General features: G+C 39.8%; 1 protein-coding gene across 11 annotated transcripts in view; it reads left to right on the top strand.

The window, feature by feature from the left end:
- The first annotated feature begins 329 nt into the window (after positions 1-329).
- frya (furry homolog a (Drosophila)) overlaps positions 330-19,836 on the top strand; it is a 56,379-nt gene continuing 36,872 nt past the window's right edge. For 3 of the 11 annotated variants that reach the window (XM_028045600.1, XM_028045601.1, XM_028045598.1), the window contains exon 1: positions 11,022-11,522. In XM_028045600.1, the coding sequence (XP_027901401.1) occupies positions 11,342-11,522 (181 nt within the window). In that variant the 5' untranslated portion in view covers positions 11,022-11,341. Of the gene's footprint in view, positions 475-11,017; positions 11,523-16,937; positions 17,234-19,836 lie in introns of those variants that run through there. The other 8 variants (XM_028045610.1, XM_028045608.1, XM_028045603.1 and 5 more) reach the window with 7 other exon arrangements.

Raw genomic sequence — 19,836 nt, 5'->3', positions numbered from 1 at the left:
AGATTGGCATCTGTATTCTCTGTGCTATTGAATGTGTACACTGGAACAGCTTTACCCTTTCCCTGGAAACCCAAATACAATCTTCAATATTCAACCCCAAACATTTTTTTACAGTGATATTTGCTGTATTAACATTGTTTTTCTTTTAGAAATCATGCTTAACGGTCAAAGCACTCTCGCTTAGCTATCCACAGAGCAGCAGATGTGTCTGAGAGCAGCTCACATGTCCCCGAACCAGGTCAGCGAGCAGACTGAAGAAAGCCGAGGCTTTGCATGTTTTTCATTATTCAGAAGGGCCAGGAGCTGGAAGGCTGCTGGGGGTGGAGTCTGTCTGAGCTCAGCTGATGGAGGAACACCGACAGAGAGGACATCCTGACAAGTGGAGCTCCTGGAGGGACTCTGAGGCTGAGACTTGGTTACAGTTCGCATGTTGGGATGAAGAGCAAGAAATAGAGCCACCAGCTGCTTTGGAAGGTATTTCATAATCCTTTCAGTTACAATTGAAAACAAAAACTAATTAGCTATGTGAGGTTTTTATTCTTTTTACGTGTCCTATTTTCTGCCGCTCACAATCCTTATAGAAAATATTGTATTTAGCAATTCAGCTTTTCCAGCTAAGCAATCATAATTTGTACTTTTTCCTAAGTCAGTTGAAAGTACAGACACAACACAATAAAAATACAATTTTATTGCAAATTACCTAAGTAGGATTTATATACATTGTTCTGTAAAATAACATTTTTGGCTTTTAGCGCTTCTCATACAATGTCAAGTTGGTTATTTTAGTCTTTCCTCTGAATCAAAGAAACCATCATGGAAAACTGGTGTTAGCACTTATTCGGGTAATTTTTGTCTAACATTAAAATTTTCTTGAGCTAAAATGGTTAAGTAAAAAACAAAAAGGTTGTTTCTACTTTTTGACCGCACCTTTGGTGGTAGGATTTTCATAACCATATAGAAAAGTAAAACAGTGTGTATAGTTGGAAATTGTATAATCTATTTGATCAGTTCGGATTGGAACTGTGTTAGGATGTTAGAAGTCCACCTGGGTCTTGGTCATCCTCAGATAAGCCAGTGGCATCCGTCTTTGGGGATAACTAATCTGAATTTATACTAACTGAAGATGCCAAGAGAGTTATTTTACTGTAGAAAAGATACAAAATATTGCCTATACTTTTCAAACATAAATTCCCCTAAAAAAATCCTGAACTGTGATTAGGGTTTAGTGATTTTAGATGATTGACTTGCTTTGCTTTTGTTGTCTTTGGTTTAAGTATGATCTCAAATTATCTTTTGCCAATGAAAATAGAGTTTGAATTAAAAAATCAGAATTTCAGAGCCATTTATTCTTTGTTGATTTTGGTTATTATGGCCTAAAGGTAATGAGAACCCAACATTTTGTTACTCACAGCAAATAGTGCATTAGATATAATCAATTAAAAACAATATTTTATCTCTATATGCTATGTTGAGTTGTTTGGTGCTCCTTCAGCTTGAAATAATACATCAGTGATGTAGTAGTGACGTTTGGATCATCAGCTTGTTTCACTGCAAAGATGAACATTGGTTCCTTTACAGAAGCCTATGACATGTTGGTATTGTTGGATCTGGCATCATTCTCCTCTAGATGCTGGACAACTTGCATATCACAAATAATCTACATGATCGGATTGGCCATTACATGGTTACACAGAAGGTTTTTGTAGTAAAAAAAAAATAGTTTTAGCTCTAATAATAAATATGTGTGCAACCAATACACTTAAAATTTGTGTTTGAGAAATCTTTGAAATCAATCAATTTCACTTGTGGAACTAAATTACTAATATATATATATATATATATATTTACAGTATATATATATATATATATATATATATATATATATATATATATATATATATATACACAGGGGTTGGACAATGAAACTGAAACACAGAGGTGTTTCAGTTTATATATATAAAAATTCCCTTCTTAACCACCGCGGGTGGTTCTTATCCTCTGAGCTCGGATCCTCTACCAGAGGCCTGGGAGCTTGAGGGTTCTGCGCAGTATCTTGGCTGTGCCAAGGACTGCACATTTCTGGACTGAGATGTCTGATGTTGTTCCTGGGATCTGTTGTAGCCATTCAGTTTGGGTCCAGTTTGGGGGTGACTGCCCTGAGGGCCCCGATGACCACAGGCACCACTGTGGTCTTCACCTTCCAGGCCCTCTCCAGTTCCTCCCTGAGGCCCTGGTATTTCTCTAGTTTCTCGTGCTCCTTTTTCCTGATGTTGCAGTCGCCTGGTATTGCTACATCTACCACAACGGCTTTCCTCTGTTGTTTATCCACTACGACAATGTAGTGGTTGGTTCGCCATTACCATTTTGTCTGTCTGGATCTGGAAGTCCCACAGGATCTTAGCTCTGGCGTTCTCCGCCACCTTTGGGGGTGTTTCCCACTTGGATATATATATATCAAATATATATATATATATATATATATATATATATATATATATATATATATATATATATATATATATATATATTTCTATAGTCGGTCTCACCTCGACGCATGGCTCTGGTTCTGGAACCAGTCTCCTTGAGAGGGGCTGGACATACTTCCACTCTGGAGTTGCCCAGGGAGAGAGACGTCGGGCAGGAGTGGGCATACTTGTTGCTCCCCATCTCGGCGCCTGTACGTTGGGGTTTACCCCGGTGAACGAGAGGGTAGGATCCCTCCGCCTACGGGTGGGGGGACGGGTTCTGACTGTCGTTTGTGCTTACGGGCCGAACAACAGTTCAGATTACCCACCCTTTTTGGAGTCCTTAGAGGGGGTACTGGAGAGTGCTCCTCCTGGGGACTCCCTTGTTCTGCTGGGGGACTTCAACGCTCACGTGGGCAACGACAGTGAGACCTGGAGGGGCGTGGTTGGGAGGAACGGCCCACCCGACCTGAACTCGAGCGGTGTTCTGTTGCTGGACTTCTGTGCTCGCCATGGATTGTCCATAACGAACACCATGTTCAAGCATAAGGGTGTCCATATGTGCACTTGGCACCAGGACACCCTAGGCCGCAGTTCGATGATCGACTTTGTCATCGTTTCATTGGATCTGTGGCCGTATGTCTTGGACACTCGGGTGAAGAGAGGTGCGGAGCTGTCCACTGACCACTACCTGGTGGTGAGTTGGCTCCGGTGGCGGGGGCGAAAGCCGGTCAGACCTGGCAGGCCCAAACGTGTTGTGAGGGTCTGCTGGGAACGTCTGGCGGAATCCCCTGTGAGACGGAGCTTTAACTCCCATCTCCGGCAAAACTTCGAACACGTCCTGGGGGAGGTGGGGGACATGGAGTCTGAGTGGACCGTGTTCCGTGCCTCCATTGTCGAGGCGGCCGATCGGAGCTGTGGCCGCAAGGTTGTCGGTGCCTGTCGCGGCGGCAACCCTCGAACCCGTTGGTGGACACCTTCGGTGAGGGATGCCGTCAGGCTGAAGAAGGAGTCCTATCGAGCCTTTTTGGCCTGTGGGACTCCGGAAGCAGCTGATGGGTACCGGCGGGCGAAGCGGCATGCGGCTCGGGCGGTTGCTGAGGCAAAAACTCGGGTGTGGGAGGAGTTTGGAGAGGCCATGGAGAAAGACTTCCGCACGGCTTCGAGGCGATTCTGGTCCACCAGCCGGCGTCTCAGGGGGGGGAAGCGGTGCAGCACCAACACTGTTTATAGTGGGGATGGTGTGCTGCTGACCTCTACTCGGGACGTTGTGGGCCGGTGGGCAGAGTACTTCGAAGACCTCCTCAATCCCACCAACATGCCTTCCACTGAGGAAGCGGAGCCTGGGGACTCTGGGTTGGGCTCTCCAATCTCTGGGGGCGAGGTCGCCGAGGTGGTTAAAAAGCTCCGCGGTGGCAAGGCCCCGGGGGTGGATGAGATCCGCCCGGAGTTCCTTAAGGCTCTGGATGTTGTAGGGTTGTGTCGGTTGACGCGACTCTGCAATATCGCATGGACATCGGGGGCAGTTCCCCTGGATTGGCAGACTGGGGTGGTGGTCCCCCTGTTCAAAAAGGGGGACCGGAGGGTGTGCTCCAATTATAGAGGGGTCACACTCTTAAGCCTCCCTGGCAAGGTCTATTCAGGGGTCCTGGAGAGGAGGGTCCGTCGAACCTTTTTAGGATAGTCGGATTCAGGAAGAGCAGTGTGGTTTTCGTCCTGATCGTGGAACACTGGACCAGCTCTACACCCTCAGCAGGGTCCTGGAGGGTGCATGGGAGTTCGCCCAACCAGTCTACATGTGTTTTGTGGACTTGGAGAAGGCGTTCGACCGTGTCCCTCGGGGAGCCCTGTGGGGGGTTCTCCGGGAGTATGGGGTACCGGGCCCTTTGATACGGGCTGTCAGGTCCCTGTATGACCGGTGTCAGAGTCTGGTCCGCATTGCCGGCAGTAAGTCGGGCTCGTTTCCGGTGAGAGTTGGACTCCGCCAGGGCTGCCCTTTGTCACCGATTCTGTTCATCACTTTCATGGACAGAATTTCTAGGCGCAGCCAAGGTGTTGAGGGGATCCGATTTGGTGGCCTCAGGATCTCATCTCTGCTTTTCGCAGACGATGTGGTCCTTTTGGCTTCATCAGATCGTGATCTGCAGCTCTCGCTGGATCGGTTCGCAGCCGAGTGTGAAGCGGCCGGATGGGGATCAGTGCCTCCAAATCCGAGGCCATGGTCTTGAGCCGGAAAAGGGTAGAGTGCCTTCTCCGGGTCAGGGGGGGTGTCCTGCCCCAAGTGGAGGAGTTTAAGTATCTCGGGATCTTGTTCACGAATGGGGGAAGAAGGGAGCGGGAGATCGACAGGCGGATTGGCGCAGCGTCTGCTGTCAAGCGGGCGCTGTACCGGTCCGTCGTGGTGAAGAGAGAGCTGAGCCAAAAAGCGAAGCTCTCGATTTACCGGTCGATCTACGTTCCCACCCTCATCTATGGTCATGAGCTTTGGGTCATGACCGAAAGAACGAGATCGCGGATACAAGCGGCCGAAATGGGTTTTCTCCGTAGGGTGGCTGGGCTCTCCCTTAGAGATAGGGTGAGAAGCTCAGTCATCCGGGAGGGACTCAGAGTAGAGCCGCTGCTCCTTCACATCGAGAGGAGCCAGTTGAGGTGGCTTGGGCATCTGGTCAGGATGCCTCCTGGACGCCTCCCTGGTGAGGTGTTCCGGGCACGTCCCACCGGGAGGAGGCCCCGGGGAAGACCCAGGACACGCTGGAGGGACTATGTCTCTCGGCTGGCCTGGGAACGCCTCGGGATTCCCCCGGAGGAGCTGGAAGAAGTGGCTGGGGAGAGGGAAGTCTAGGCCTCCCTTCTGAAGCTGCTACCCCCGCGACCCGACCTCGGATAAGCGGAAGAAGATGGATGGATGGATGGATATATATATATATATATATATATATATATATATATATATATATATATATATATATATATATATATATATACAGTCCAGACCAAAAGTTTGGACACACCTTTTAATTCAATGAGTTTCCTTATTTTCATGACTATTGACATTGTAGATTCACACTGAAGGCTTCAAAACTATGAATAACAAATGTGGAAATATGAACTAAACAAAAAAGTGTAAAACAACTGAAAATACCCCTTATATTCTAGTTTCTTCAAAGTAGCAACCTTTTGCTGTGATTACTGCTTTGCACACACTCTGCATTTTCTTGATGAGCGTCAAGAGGTAGTCACCTGAAATGGTTTTCACTTCATAGGTGTGCCTTGTCAGGTTAATAAGTGGGATTTCTTACCTTATAAATAGTCATGAAAATAAAGAAAACCCATTGAATTAGAAGGTGTGTCCAAACATTTGGTCTGTACTGTATACATTTTTGAATTATAGTCTCACTTGTTGTTAAGATATGCAAATGGACCTGTACCTCTGGTTTCTGCAGTTATTGTGTAAGACAGGCAATACCTTAAAGAAATGTGTTATTTACATCCTTTTTGAACACTACAGGAATGTGAATGTCAGTTTGTTTTTCTGTTGACTCACATACATATTCCAACCTCACACTGCACGGCACTTCTTGTGATTGTTTGGTTTTTATTCTGCAAAGCAAACAAAACAAACCTGTTTGTGCTAAGGTGCTGAATGTTTAGTTCAACTTACTTAAGGTTGTTGTCACTCTTGGGAAATCAGACATGTTTTGAACATTTTTCATTGTGAACCAAAATAGCTTTGGATGGGAAACCCAAACAGAATTTTAAAGGATCCATCATTTTTAAAACGTTGTGTTCATTGACACTATGCATGTATCAAGACATTAGATGCATTGATGTTTTTTTTTTTAGCAAAACAGCTCCATATTTATCATAATTTTAGTAAGTCAATGCATTTGTGCTGTGCTTATTTCTGAGTAAACAAATAAAGACTACATTTTCTGTAACCTCCATCAGGAACAATCAAAAAATTTTCAAAACAAAACAAGTGGGCAGAGAATTTATACTGATACTTAAGAACATAATCACCTTAACTGACTACACTCAATGTCCAGCTCATCTTTCCTTTTGCAGGACCTGCATTGTATGTGTCCAGTAAGAGGTTCCTCTCTTATCAGGCAGATAATAGGAAGCCAGATCGGGGAACAGGTGCTGTTTGTAGCCTTGTTTGCAGCCTTGAATACTGCTTTTGTGTGCTGATCGGAGCAGAGAACAGAATATGCAACCCACTGCATAATTACTCTCTGTGAGTGCTGACTTGCTGTTGGTTGAGCCTTCCTTTAAAACAAAGTAAAGTCAATCAGTTTGAGCAATTCAGTAAAGTTTGCAAATGTAGTATTTCCATACACGCCAAATTCTATCCGTATTAGTTGTGATGTATTTGCATAGTATCAATTCCTCCCGTGACTTGTGTGTGTAATCTACTTGTTGCATGTGTGTGCCATTTAAGAGTCCATCAGCATTGCTGGAATTAACCTTCAGCTGGTTTGCGCTAACATTAGGAACTTATGTGCATCCATTATTCATTATGCTCTGCTCTGCCGGTGCAGATCTAACTGTGTCTCACCATGGAAACAGCCCTCTGGTTCCACCAGGGGGTATTGGTTTCAGCAGCCATGTCCTTCTGTCCCCAGCTCTCTTTCTAGTTCAAGTGGCCTGATCTGCCCAACATGAAGATCAAAGGTTAAGACACTAGAACATCATACACCAAATCTGGCTTCTACCTAAGCTGAAGTTCAGATAAATTGAAGTTGCAGTTTTTTGTTTTTAAAGGTGAATCACAAAGCAAAGCTCTCTTTTTACCTTTCCATCAATGTTAAAACCCTCTCATTTGGCCATAAAATATAAATCACAAACAACAGGAGGATCAAATACAAGCTAGGAAATACAAGCCAGTAAAATGCATTTTTTTGTAGAGTGGCTGGACTCGGCATAAGAGATAGAGAGGAGCTCTAGAGGGAGCGGTCACTCCACCTCCAATTCAAAAGACTTCGTACTAGTAGGGGATACCAATAGGATGTCTGTATATGTCTTTCAGATCGTGCTGAAAGGCTTATACGTCATTTTTGGCCTAGAAATGTCTCGAGAAAGTCTTTGGAGTGAGGAATATTTTTTGCTGGACCAACAGAACCAAAAATCCAATGATGGATGGACAGATAGACGGACTGACCAATATAATAATAATCTGAATCCAACATGTTTCTGGAAGGGTTGCAGAATAGCAACAGTTCTGTTACATAAAATGGACAAAGCTGTTTCATCAGACCAGTTAGGTCCACCATGCCTCCACCTGCACTACAGCCTTTACCAGTTTTCTTCTTTCTCTTTCTAAAATCTAAGGTCATCTTGCAAAAGAACAAAAAAAAATCCAGAATTAATAAGCAATTATTTAAAAAATAAGTCAGTAAAACAATTGACTACAGTGAAATCTATGTAAGTAGTGACTCTACTTGATTGAACAGGTGTGTTTGAGCTGTTATTCAAATGAGGGAAGAGAGTCTAAATTCCTAATGACAACAGCAAGGGAGATCCAGAGCCAAGGAGGACAGCGGATGAAAACTGTGTTCCCCGTAGTGACAAGATGGGCAGCAGGAACTATAAGATGAGTGGCAAACAAAAATCTGTGAGAGCCCACGAATCAGCGGCGATGCAAAGCAGGTCACACAAAAAAGGAGTTCAAATTAAAATGGTAAAGTTTACCCAAGCTTAGAAGAGAAACCACGATTTTATAAGACAGTCACAAAGGAGGATACGTGGAAAGAATTAATTGGGTTTGGAGGAAATGTAGAGCAGGGTGTCATCTGCGTAACAATAAAAATTTGTATTACTCTTGTGGAATATATGACCAAGAGGAAGCATGTAAATGATTAATACAAGCAACCCTACTACAGAATCCTGGGACACACATACAGAAACTGTAAAAATGAAAAGCTTAAAGACTGGGATTGATGTTAGATAAACTGCATGCAGCTTAGAATGTGTGAGGTAAACCAGATGAGAGGAATATGACTTATGTCAGTGGATGGCAATCTATTATGGAGGATATTATGCAAAATGGTATTTCAGCTACCATCAAAAGGTCATTTACTGGTGATGTTTAATAAAGCTGTTTCTGTCAAACCAGACTGAAATTGTTCATAAAGCTTGTGCTTATTGAGGTGTGAGAGTTTGGAGGAAACAACTTTCTCAAGGAGTTTTGAAACAAAAGGGAAATTTTATATTGGGCGAAGATTATCAAAGTTATTGGGATCTGACCTGAACCAGGCTTTTGTGAATAGTAAAGGTAGAAGCTGTTTTCAGAGATCAAGGGATAATTTCAGAGTTAAGAGTTTATAATAGTGATTATGAGAAAAACCACTGAAAGAAGACAAACTTTAAATAACACTGTAGGGAGAAGGTCAAGCTGGCAGGTGGACAATTTAGATTTCTGAACAATATTTGATACATTAATTATGGAAGGAAGAGTGAAACTTGAAAATAACTGACAAGAAAACATCAAGGAGAACAGAAAGTCAACTTCCGAGTTAAATGTTCCGAGAGGGGTACGATATCAGAGATTTTCAAAGTTAAAGTTAGTACATATGGGACGGGAAAAATGGAGACTTTGAGTTATCTTCACTAAAACTGATTAAACAAGTGTTATGCAGATTTAGCTGAAACAATAAAATTCTTAGAAAACAAAATATGATTGTTATTCCTTTCTGTCAGTCTGGTTTTCTTCAACAGACATCAGTTGGTTTCCTTTGACTTTGATATGACGCAGGTTGAGCATAAGCCGTGGAAATGAGCGAGAAAAAGAGACCGATCAGAGTTTGAGAGGAGAAAATGTGTTAAGGTTTTGGAGGTAAGGAGTTCAGGCAATATCAGCACGACAAAGATTTCAACCTAGCCAGTTGAGTGAAAGTCAGTGAAATGAAAGTCTGCTTTGAGGAAGATAAACAGATTTGTTCCATTTCAAGTTCTGAAGACAATCATTTTCCTGGTCACTGCTTGATTTAGCCACAGCATCCATTCATCATGGCTTGTGGGCCGTCAAAGTCACATACTGTTCAGAATAACCACATTGTGGGTGAAACTTATGAGGTTGAATCTCATGCAGCTGAAATGCTTACTCTTTGACTGTTAAGAAAAATAAAGATGATAGAATATCTTTCTCTTTCATTTACACACTGGTTGACAATCCGTTCATGTAAACCTCTGCTTAAGATCTTTAAGTATCCAGTCATTTGGCTTAATTCAAACAAACAGATAAAAATATGTTACATATTATATTTTGTATATATTTTATATAATTATTATTTAACTTTTTCTCCATTACTTTATGTAATTATATCTCATAAAAAACAATTTTTTTCACAAATGTTTTTTATGATGTGTAGTTTGGCTATGAAGCACTTTGGTTTACATCAATCATTTTTATATATGCAATGCAAATGAAATTGAGTCTATCTTTAGCAAAATAAAATGCACAGATATCTTAAAAAGCAAAGACTGTTAAAGAGAATCCCATTTTATGCTACTGTGTTGCTGCTGCATGTCCTAAATCGCTGCTTTGTACTTCTAGTTTTTAAAATATGTGACTCCAGAAGTTGACAAATGATGTTGACTCAAATCTGACTTGTCACTAGGGGGCACACTTTAACTGTATCATAATAAAATCAAAACATCCCTTCTCAGCTACTTGGACCATTGCTTTTCAGGTATTGAGCGATTTCATTACTTTGTATTCATAAAAAGTTAAAAGGGCAAATTTCAAATAAACATAGTACAATTATGTTTAATTAGAAAGGTTTTCCTTTCAAGTATTTCCTCTTTACTCTCTACAGGTTGCAATGATTCAGATTCTCATGCAGTTCTTATTCTTCTTACGAGATTTTATTTGGAAAATGTTTTCTTTTTGGCTTCTTTTCTCTTTGTCAAACTTTACTGAACAGAGAAACGTGTTTCCATGTGAATCCTATTATGAATTGTTTTAAGAATCACCTTTGTTTATTTGTGTGTGCGTTCAGTGAAGTTTAAAAATAATTCTTATCATTTTGTACCTAATTTCCTCCTGGAGCTTTGTACCAGCAGCATAAAGAAAAGTGTGTGTGTCCATTTTGTTTCACCCTGCTTGAGTTTCCTCCTAAAACTGAAAACGCCTTCATGTTACGGACGTACACTGGCTGTTTGTCTTACTGATGTCTCTCAGACTAGGAAAAACTGGTTCATGATGTAGGTGTGTCCACTTAGCGGTTTAAAAGGAAGAGAAAAAAGTCAATGTAGACTGAGCTGCAGTCTTTGCAAAGCTTTCTCTGGATTTATGGCTTCAGTACTGCTTAGAAAAAGAACATCGCAGGCCTTAAGAATGAAGACAGTTTTTGGAAATAAAGATGTTTCTATTTGGTTGTCAAACCTTTTAGAGAAGGGATGTGTTTTCCAAGGAGCAGAACATGCCTGTTTGGATTTTTGATGTGTGGACTCAAGACAAATACAGGATATTTATTCAGGATGGCCTCCTGAGCTTACAGTAGGCAGGGATGTTGAAGCTGTCAGAGCAGTTTCTCTTTATCCTTTTCCCACCCTCTTTAGTCATGACTTTGCCCCTCTCCTCTGTGCCTCTTGCCTTTTTTGCTGAAAAGAGGAGGTGCTCCTCAAGTAATCCAATAACTACCCGGTGCATGAATGTTACTGTTGCTGGACTTCCCTGACAAGTGCAGAGGTTAAAACGTATCAAGAGGCTGAAACTGAGGAGGTTGGCTGCATCTCTAAAGTCAAGACTATAGTTGGCAGAAGAAAAGTAAGCGGACCATTGGCACCAGTGACTTTTGGAAAACGTTGAAGCTGCTTCCAATGAGTCTATTAAAAGACCTGAAGAACCACCTTAGGGCTTCCTGCCGTTCAACATGTCTTTAGAAGAAGATCCTGTGAAAGACACTGCTGAGATGGACACAAGTCATTCCAAGGAAGTGGGTGAAGTCATCCTGAGCCACATTGCCAGTTCACCCCTGGATCCATTTCCACCCAAAGATTTCAGAGGGAAGTTTAAAAAGATGCGGCAGAAGAAGAGGCCCACCATTCTTGAAAGTAGGTCCTGTTCTAAACTGTAAGATATTGTTTTTCAACTGGTAAAAATTTAGATTTTAATAATGAAGAACAGCCTTACTGGTACTTCTGTTGCTATTCGCATCACTTTGGGAAATTCCTCACCTCCCTATAGTACGTGTCATCTTTACACAGGAATCTAGCGGGTTGTTAATAATGGACTCAGACACTGATGCAATACAGTGCACATTTTCTATATAGTTTGCCTCACTGTCACAAGTTAGCCCTATATCGTACTATACTTCCCCAAATTTCTAACCATATCCACCTTCTAGAGAATATGAGTCGCAAAAACAAGCAATAACTTGAATTAAAACGATCACATTTAGAGAGGAAGATAATGTAACGAGGGGAAACAGAGAGGGAGGGATTAAAGAGTTTCAACTTGATAACCACAGAAATGGCCCAACCGGATAGACATACCTCACATTCCTCAACTCCATCAGAGCTTGATAATACTTTTAATAAGTATTTAATGTGTTTGTGGCTTTGCCCACTTACTTTAAACTGGAAAAAGAGGTTTACATATTTTTTATAGTCTGCAATCTATATTTAATGTACTGACTTGATGTTTTAAGTGCACAACAGACTACGGAAAAAGGTGTCAATATATTATGATACTATGAGAGTGTGACTGAGGCGGTTCAGCTTCTGATCCTAGCTGCTACATCACCAAACGTTGCTTTCTCGGTTTTGTTGTAGCGACAGGGGCAGATAACTCTGATTAAGGTTTTACATCATATACACTGATTGAATTTCCTCATAGCTGCATCTTGTTTTGATAAACAGTCACTTCAATTCTCTGTGAGAGATGTGTTGTACAAAACGTTTAATGCTGCTTTTTAGGTGATGTGAAAACATTAATAGTACTCTCCTGTTTAGAATCGGGTGTATTTTTGTGATAAAACTTAAATGTTTGCACTTCTAGTGAGCATCCAGCACATATATAACTAGGCAAAAGCCTTTGGTACATATGCATCTAACTCTGACCAGAATCTTTTCAAAAGACAATATTTGCTGACTTGCAAGGCTTATGTTAGCTTCCTCTCTGTTTTGATAAGCACTTTGTTGATAATTTGGTTCATAACATATTTCTTTGCAGTTCTAATTGTGTGGGTAAAATTTACAGAAAAGGTTGTTCTGTTTCCTGAACTGTTTGGTTTTAAAAAATGTATTTATTACATCATTGTTCTGCGCTGTGCTCACGTTTCCACATAGCTGTTGCTAGTCTCAAGTCATGAATTTTTGACTTGGTCCAGGTTAACCTAGTCTTTAGTGACGATTTGAATATGAATCTAGAATCTGACAGTCTCTGATCTACGCAATGGAAAGCCACGTTTTTTTCCCATTGTGAGCTGCCAAGAGCTAAGGTTTTCTCTAGGGACATAACTCAGAGATTTGTCTAATGTTTAAGAGGATAAATGCTCAAATTTTTGTACAGAGATTCTCATTCATCTAACTAGATGAGTCAGGCACATCAGATTATCAATGAAAAATCAGTCATAGAAGGGAACTCTGTTCTGTGTTTAAAGAATCCAACAGACTGTTTCCTCCAGGAATGAGAGGTTTGGCTTGGCATAATAAGGAAAGCATTTCCCGATGATTAGTAAAATCTGCTTAGAGGGAAAGAAACATGCTTTGCCTTCAACTTCAGGAAAGAGTCAAACTATTTCTCCAACAACCACATCATCCAAATAGTATGAGCTGGTTTAAGAATTAATCAAGATTTTGATACAGAAAATCAAATTTACATAATGTTTATTATGCCAATAATTTGTAGTATGGGGGAATGTGTGCTGAGAGGTCAAAGTTGCCATCAACATCTGAAGAAATATGCAATAAGAAAATATTTTGGAGTAAACTGAGGTGTTTTATTGACGTCTATTCTAAAACTTTGCTAAGTTATTCTGCTTACTTTGTAAAGTCGTCGACTTGCCACAGTCTGTGAGAACAATATTAGTACAGTAAGAGGACAGGTGTGTTATTGCAGGCCTTACATAAGGCTTATTTTTACAGATTTATTTACTACCCGATATTATCTGAATCATATGAGTTTTCAATACACACTCCATGATTTCTTTAAGTTAATAAAAATGAATACCATTTAAAAGGTTGAAAGTCCAATAGCATAAGGTGTACATATTCATGACACCACTTAGTCTTCATTAAACTTCCATCTTGATTCTGCTGAGGAATTGTTTTATCTGGAGCAGGTAACTGAAGGAAGTGCTAAGCTAACATTTCAGACTGTTTCTATATTTACCTAAATTCAATGACTGTCATTTAAGCTGTCACTCCTGCACTTATCAGTAACTGAGGGATTTGTTGAAACAGTCACATGGCCCAGATCCATAGGGAAATCTCCATTTCAATTTAATTTCTTTTTAACAGCTCAAAAATAATTATTGGAAGATTCAATCAACAAAATAATGTTCAAGCCCAAGAATACAAATTTGCACACAAAATGTACACTAAGTCAGAATGTGTTATTCCATATTAAAAAATCAATAGGGCGCGCAATTTAAAGTGCAGTTATTATAAACTATGGCAAAAATTAGAACTACAGTATTTTACAGATGGATTTAAAATTGTGACCTCCATCAAGGAAACTGCAGCATATTATTTTTCTTTGTTAGTCAATGTTTTTACATTTATTTGTTCTGTGAAAGCAAAGTCTACACAAATGAGTGTTTATGTTTGTAGTCCCGTCATAGGAGGAACATAAAAATTAGCCAAGAATACATGAAGAAATCAGGATTGTTTGGTGAAAGCATGACTAATGAATTGCTGTTTAAGACGTATGAGGAATAATATTATTCTGCCTGACTGATATTCCCCAGGAGAAGGCTAACAGGTCTTTGTTTATTAAAATCATGACAACTGAGTGCTGAAATTTGTGCTCAGCAAACTGTGCCAGCATCAGTGAAAGCTTCTACATCACAGAGCGTTATGTAATCAAGGTCAAGTGGCTGTCACTTGATGGACAGACAGAGCTCTGATAGGATTACACTAAGAGCGCAGAGAGGCAGCATGGATGGGCTATTGAAGGATGTTTTCATCGTACATTTAGGTCAAGACATCTGCTTTCATGATTATTTATTTTAATACTCCTGCCATTTTCTAAAAGAAGATTAAACTTTCTTTTGGTGGCACAATTTTACATATTATCTATAAATTATATTTGTATGAACATCAAAAGTGATAAAAAGATAAGTTGTTAAAGAATATTTGCATTTGATGCTGCTTTAAAATCAGGCATATGAAAGCTGCTAAAATATTTGGAGATTTTTCAGCATAAGACAACAAAATGAAAAAACCTTTTCATTCTGCCTTATGTATTTTATTTATAGATAAGGCTGCCTTACCTATAAATAAAATAGATAAGGCAGAATCAGGGGGTATTTTTCATCTTGATATGTTGTGTCTAAATGGAAACAAATAATGAATTATTAACACATTATTTAAGTTATTATTTTAAAATGTATTATGTATTAGATGGGTTTTTTGTGTATTAATGCTGAATCACTCTTTGACAAGACACACAGCAGCTTTAACTCCTATTTCCCCTATTAAATAATAACATATATCTGGTTTCCAAATTTCAAAAACTTAATTATTACATCGTTCAATCACTGTTATTATCTTTTTTTTTTTTTGCATGTGCTTGTTCTAAATGAAAATTAACACTTTCTTCTTTTATTTCCAATTTTGACTTCCAATGATTCATTTCCTGCTAAAGAACCCCCTGGTGGTTGAAGAAAAATCCACAGAAAAGCCACACCGGACTATAAACCGCATGGTTCAAAGCGGCTTATAGTCCAAAAAATACGGTAGTTTCTAGTCAGGGTTACCTCAGTTGTGTTCAGCACTGTCTGCATTTAATCAGCCCAGCCAAATCTGCTCATAAATAAATTATGAAAGTGTTATGCCATTATACTGAATATTATCTTGCATGTAAAAGTAGCAAGAATATCTTGTCCTATATTTTTGTCCCATTTCTGTTATTATATTTATTGAGCAAAAACATTGAGCCAAAGTTTAAGATACTAATTTGTGCTCTGAACTTGTGAAAGATGTCATAAAAGGGTAAAATTGGGGCTTATCAGATTCAGTTTCCGTATCAGTTCAGATACAGACGTCGCTCTTGGAGCAGATGTTGGACTGAGGCTTCTGATCCATCCCGCAGTCCAGACATCTGTGTAGCCAGGGGTTATATTTAGATTTATTTTATTCTAGAAGTAAGCCAAAAAAAATGTCATCCATTTAAATGTATGGAGATTACATTATAATCTGAGAAATTTACCATTAGATGTGTTTTTTATTTTATTTTATTTGGCTAGTTAACTTTGAGCCTGTTACAGAAGCCCAATGTAGACAGTATGACTGCTATGTAGGGATTTTATGTTGAAAGTTGTGGTTTTTCAGATGTTTTTTTTAACAATGTTTACATCCTAGTAAAATTAGAGTTGAAAGCAGCTGCCTTCTTACACTTCTGTTGTAGTCCATTGTGCCTCCTCCACTCATACCCTTAGTCTCATCACTGTAAATGGATTTAGCAGCTCTGTACCATTCTGTGAATACTGGCATGAATACATTGCTCTGAAGATTGTGTAATTACAAGAAAATATTAACGCAAACGTGGTGTTGACCAAGTTTGGTGTAGTACATCTGACATGGCTTCATTTAAATCAAGGCTAAACACCAACCTGCTTGAAGCTCCCTTTGATCAATATAGGTGGAACACTGATCCACATATTTGAGCTGCATGTGGTTGATGATTTTGATGATGACATTTGACAAAATGTCATCATCAGTCCCTTGCTTCATGGTGGCAATCTGATGTTTTTATTATGTAAAGCACTCTGCTGACTGCCTTGTTGCCAAAATGTGCTACACAAATAAACTTGACCATGACTATTAATTAATCAGATGAAAATACCCTGACTTGCTCACGTAGTAAAAACTAGTCATTATCCAACACAGGGATAGTCTCTATTTGTACAAACAAATTAATTAAACATTATTTCTTAAATATGGTGCTGTGAGGATTTATCGTGTTGAAGACCTTCAGTTTCCTCCTGCTCTGATGCACTTTATCTGAATTATGTGAGTTTACCGATCACTTCCGTTTCCTATAATATCTCATGCTTCCCAAATACCTTAATTTCTTCAACGTTGACGACCTGTAAGACTGTGCCAGTCACGCTATAATAACCAAATGCATTGCTGTCCTCATCACCAGGCCCTGTGCTCAGAGAAAACAGTAGTTATTATTAACCGCGCTCCACTAAGAGGATTGCTTCCTGCACTCTCAGCCTCCGCGCAGTTATTTAAAGGCAGCTTGTGTTGCCGCCCACTGCCTGCCAAAGCTTTGGAGGGACAGAGAGATGTTGAGAGAGTGGGGAGGGAGGGAGAAGAAGAGGGATGGTAATGGGACTTATAGTCAAGGACAGGACCAGATAGGAGTGGGAAAGTAAAGCAGTGCTCCGGTGTTTTCTCGGGGTCTCGTCAGCGCAGCGCTGTGTGCGTCACAGAGAGGTGACGGCCACGCTGCTCCCAGCTCAACCGCCGCCGCTGCTGATTCTGCTGAAGGGGGAAAAGGGGAAAGGAGGAAGCTGCGACCATGACCAGCCAGCAGGACTCGGGTTTCTTTGAAATCAGCATCAAGTCCCTGTTGAAATCACTGAGTGGAAGTGAGTAGCAGCTTGTCTCTTGTTGTTGTGTTCAGCAAACGGAGATGGCTGACTGAGATTACAACTCTGCTGCAAGTCTAACTTTAGAGCTCAATGTTGTTGTGGTCTGCGACATGACATGCTTTTTCCTTCTTGAGGATTGAATGAAATTACCCTTGTGCTGCAAAGTTGGAAAAGAATTACCAAAATACTTCTTGTAACAAGAGTTCATCACTGCAAACAACTTACATTCATTTTTGGGAGCAGTTCTTAGAGTTACTAACAATAAGAAAGATGCTCAGAGATTTTGTTTTCTGTTATACCTAAGCTAACTTTACTGATGGAGATTTTTCAGATGTCTGCCGAAAAATCACAGTCCAGCCCTTTGTCCCAATAGGTCTTATTTAATGGAAGGTTACGGTAATAGGATTAGAGGAGGTTCAGCTTGGTGTATGTTCTGTCCAGAGCCAACAGCTTCACTGCCCTCCACTCAACCTACAAGGTTGGGATGGAACGTCTTCCTGCTTTTTATCAGTGCAATACTCTGCTAAAAGTGAAATATAAGAGCAACAATAGTACACTGTGAGGGCATTGAAACTAATCGCTTTCAATATAAATCTGTGAATGTGTGAACCAGACTATAATAAACTGTGGAATAGGAAGTGAAACAAATCCATATTTCAGTTAAATTAGCTTGAAATGAGATACCATAAAGCAAAGTGTCCACATGCTCAACGTTGAACCCTCTCCTGATGATATTGCATAATCCTCACTGTGGGTCACTTTGGTACAGTGATAAAGGCCCAGTTGTAGCAGTACATCTGCAATGGATATTTTCAGCTAATATCAGCTTTTACATAGTGTTTTATAACAGATTACAAAATGGAAAAACTAAGTAGTGAATGTCCAAGGATGTTTAAAAAAAAACACAATTTATTGTTTTGTTCACAAAACAAAATAAATATGTTTTTTTGTTGCCCATTCTACAAAATATTCAGGCTGAATATGTTTTCTGCTGTTCATAAGATACATTTTAACATTCTGACGATGAGATTCAGAATTTCTGAACCCTTTGGACACTGATCTTTAATAAGTCAGCGTGTTCAGCTCTGATAAAACAGTGACAGACAGCAGCACAGAGCCGGTATTGTGCAGCTGCTGCGTCAGGTCTGCTGTCCACACTGCCTGAAGGTCAGTTCCCTTTCAGCCAATCAGAGCAGGAGCTGCTGGGATGAGCTACAACTGCACTCCTACAAAAAGTAAACAAACACATTGTTTAGACTGTTTAGACTCTCTCTCGTGAAATACATATATTCTGCTTACAGGTGTGTAAAGGTGCAAGTTTAATTTGCTGATAATGTTAAACTTGCTTATTTTTCAACATTATTCAGCAGAACAGACATTTGTTTTATTTTGATTTCCCTTTGGGATCAAATAAAGTATTTCTGAATTGAATTGAACAGATTTTTTCTTCCTATAACTACATAATTACATGCAGAAACATATTCTGCTAAACAGGAAGTAAAATACAGCCTTTTAAACAGTTGCTCACTTATATAATTGGACTGAAATGCTCTCTCAGCAGGCAGCCACTCGCAGCGTGATGTCCACTCACAGAAGCACAACTAATAGTCAATAGTATGAGACCATCAGTTTAATCTGCTTTTCGCTGAGCTTTCCTCTCTCCTGGTTTTCAAAACTTAAGCCCTGAACCTCTATTAGGATATTTGTTTTATGATGTTGTTTCAGCTACCAGAAAAATGTATCAAGTTTTTCTTAATCTATTGAATTCATTCTTCAAGAAGTTAAGTCATACATGCACTGGGAGTTTGATAATTCAGAGTAAAATTCTTTATCTAAATTTATTACAAGGCCCATCTGAATGTTAATCAGGTTATTTTATTTTTCTGAAACATTGGTCTAAAATCTAAATACAACATTTTGTCAAATGCTTCATTGAATAAATATGATTCTAAACCTAAATATGCCAGAGTCATGGATAATTTTGGCATTAACATGTGCCATTTTGTGTTTGATTATCTCAATTCCTTACAAAATCCATGTACCTTTGTGGTTAAAATGTAAAAAGAAAAGTTCAACAGATATACATTTGCAATGCAAAGCATACTTCACTATACAACACTAACAAAGTAAAGATTGTCTGACCTTCTTCTCACCAGAAGCAGTTTTACTCAATGAATCGATCAAATTTGACTTGTTTTGCATTTTAGAATAATGACTTAACCGAAGTGCTTTACATCAGTGTAGTAATAAAAACTGTCTAGAGTAAAAACTGATAAAAACAAAAGAAAGTGACATTGGTGGAAACATAAAAGTGTCACAATGCTAAAAACAGGTCTAAACAAGTGCATTTTTAGCTTAACTTTAAACTAAAATAGATCATTGATGGGCCATAATTACAATTTACTGTTTCTGCACAGTCTGAAGCAAAGCCTTCTCAAAGAGTTGTCTTATTACTGGGATGTGTGGTCCAGTTAAAAAAAAGTCAGGGAAATATAAATATCCACCCACATTGTTCTCAGACCAACACGAATGTGGCATTTTTTTAAGTAAAGAGGATGATTCTCAAAACTACATTACTTTATATGTACACATGTGCGCAT

This window comes from Xiphophorus couchianus, chromosome 18 (genome assembly GCF_001444195.1).
Source record: "Xiphophorus couchianus chromosome 18, X_couchianus-1.0, whole genome shotgun sequence".
NCBI lineage: Eukaryota > Metazoa > Chordata > Actinopteri > Cyprinodontiformes > Poeciliidae > Xiphophorus > Xiphophorus couchianus.
This window is presented reverse-complemented; position numbering and strand designations above follow the sequence as displayed.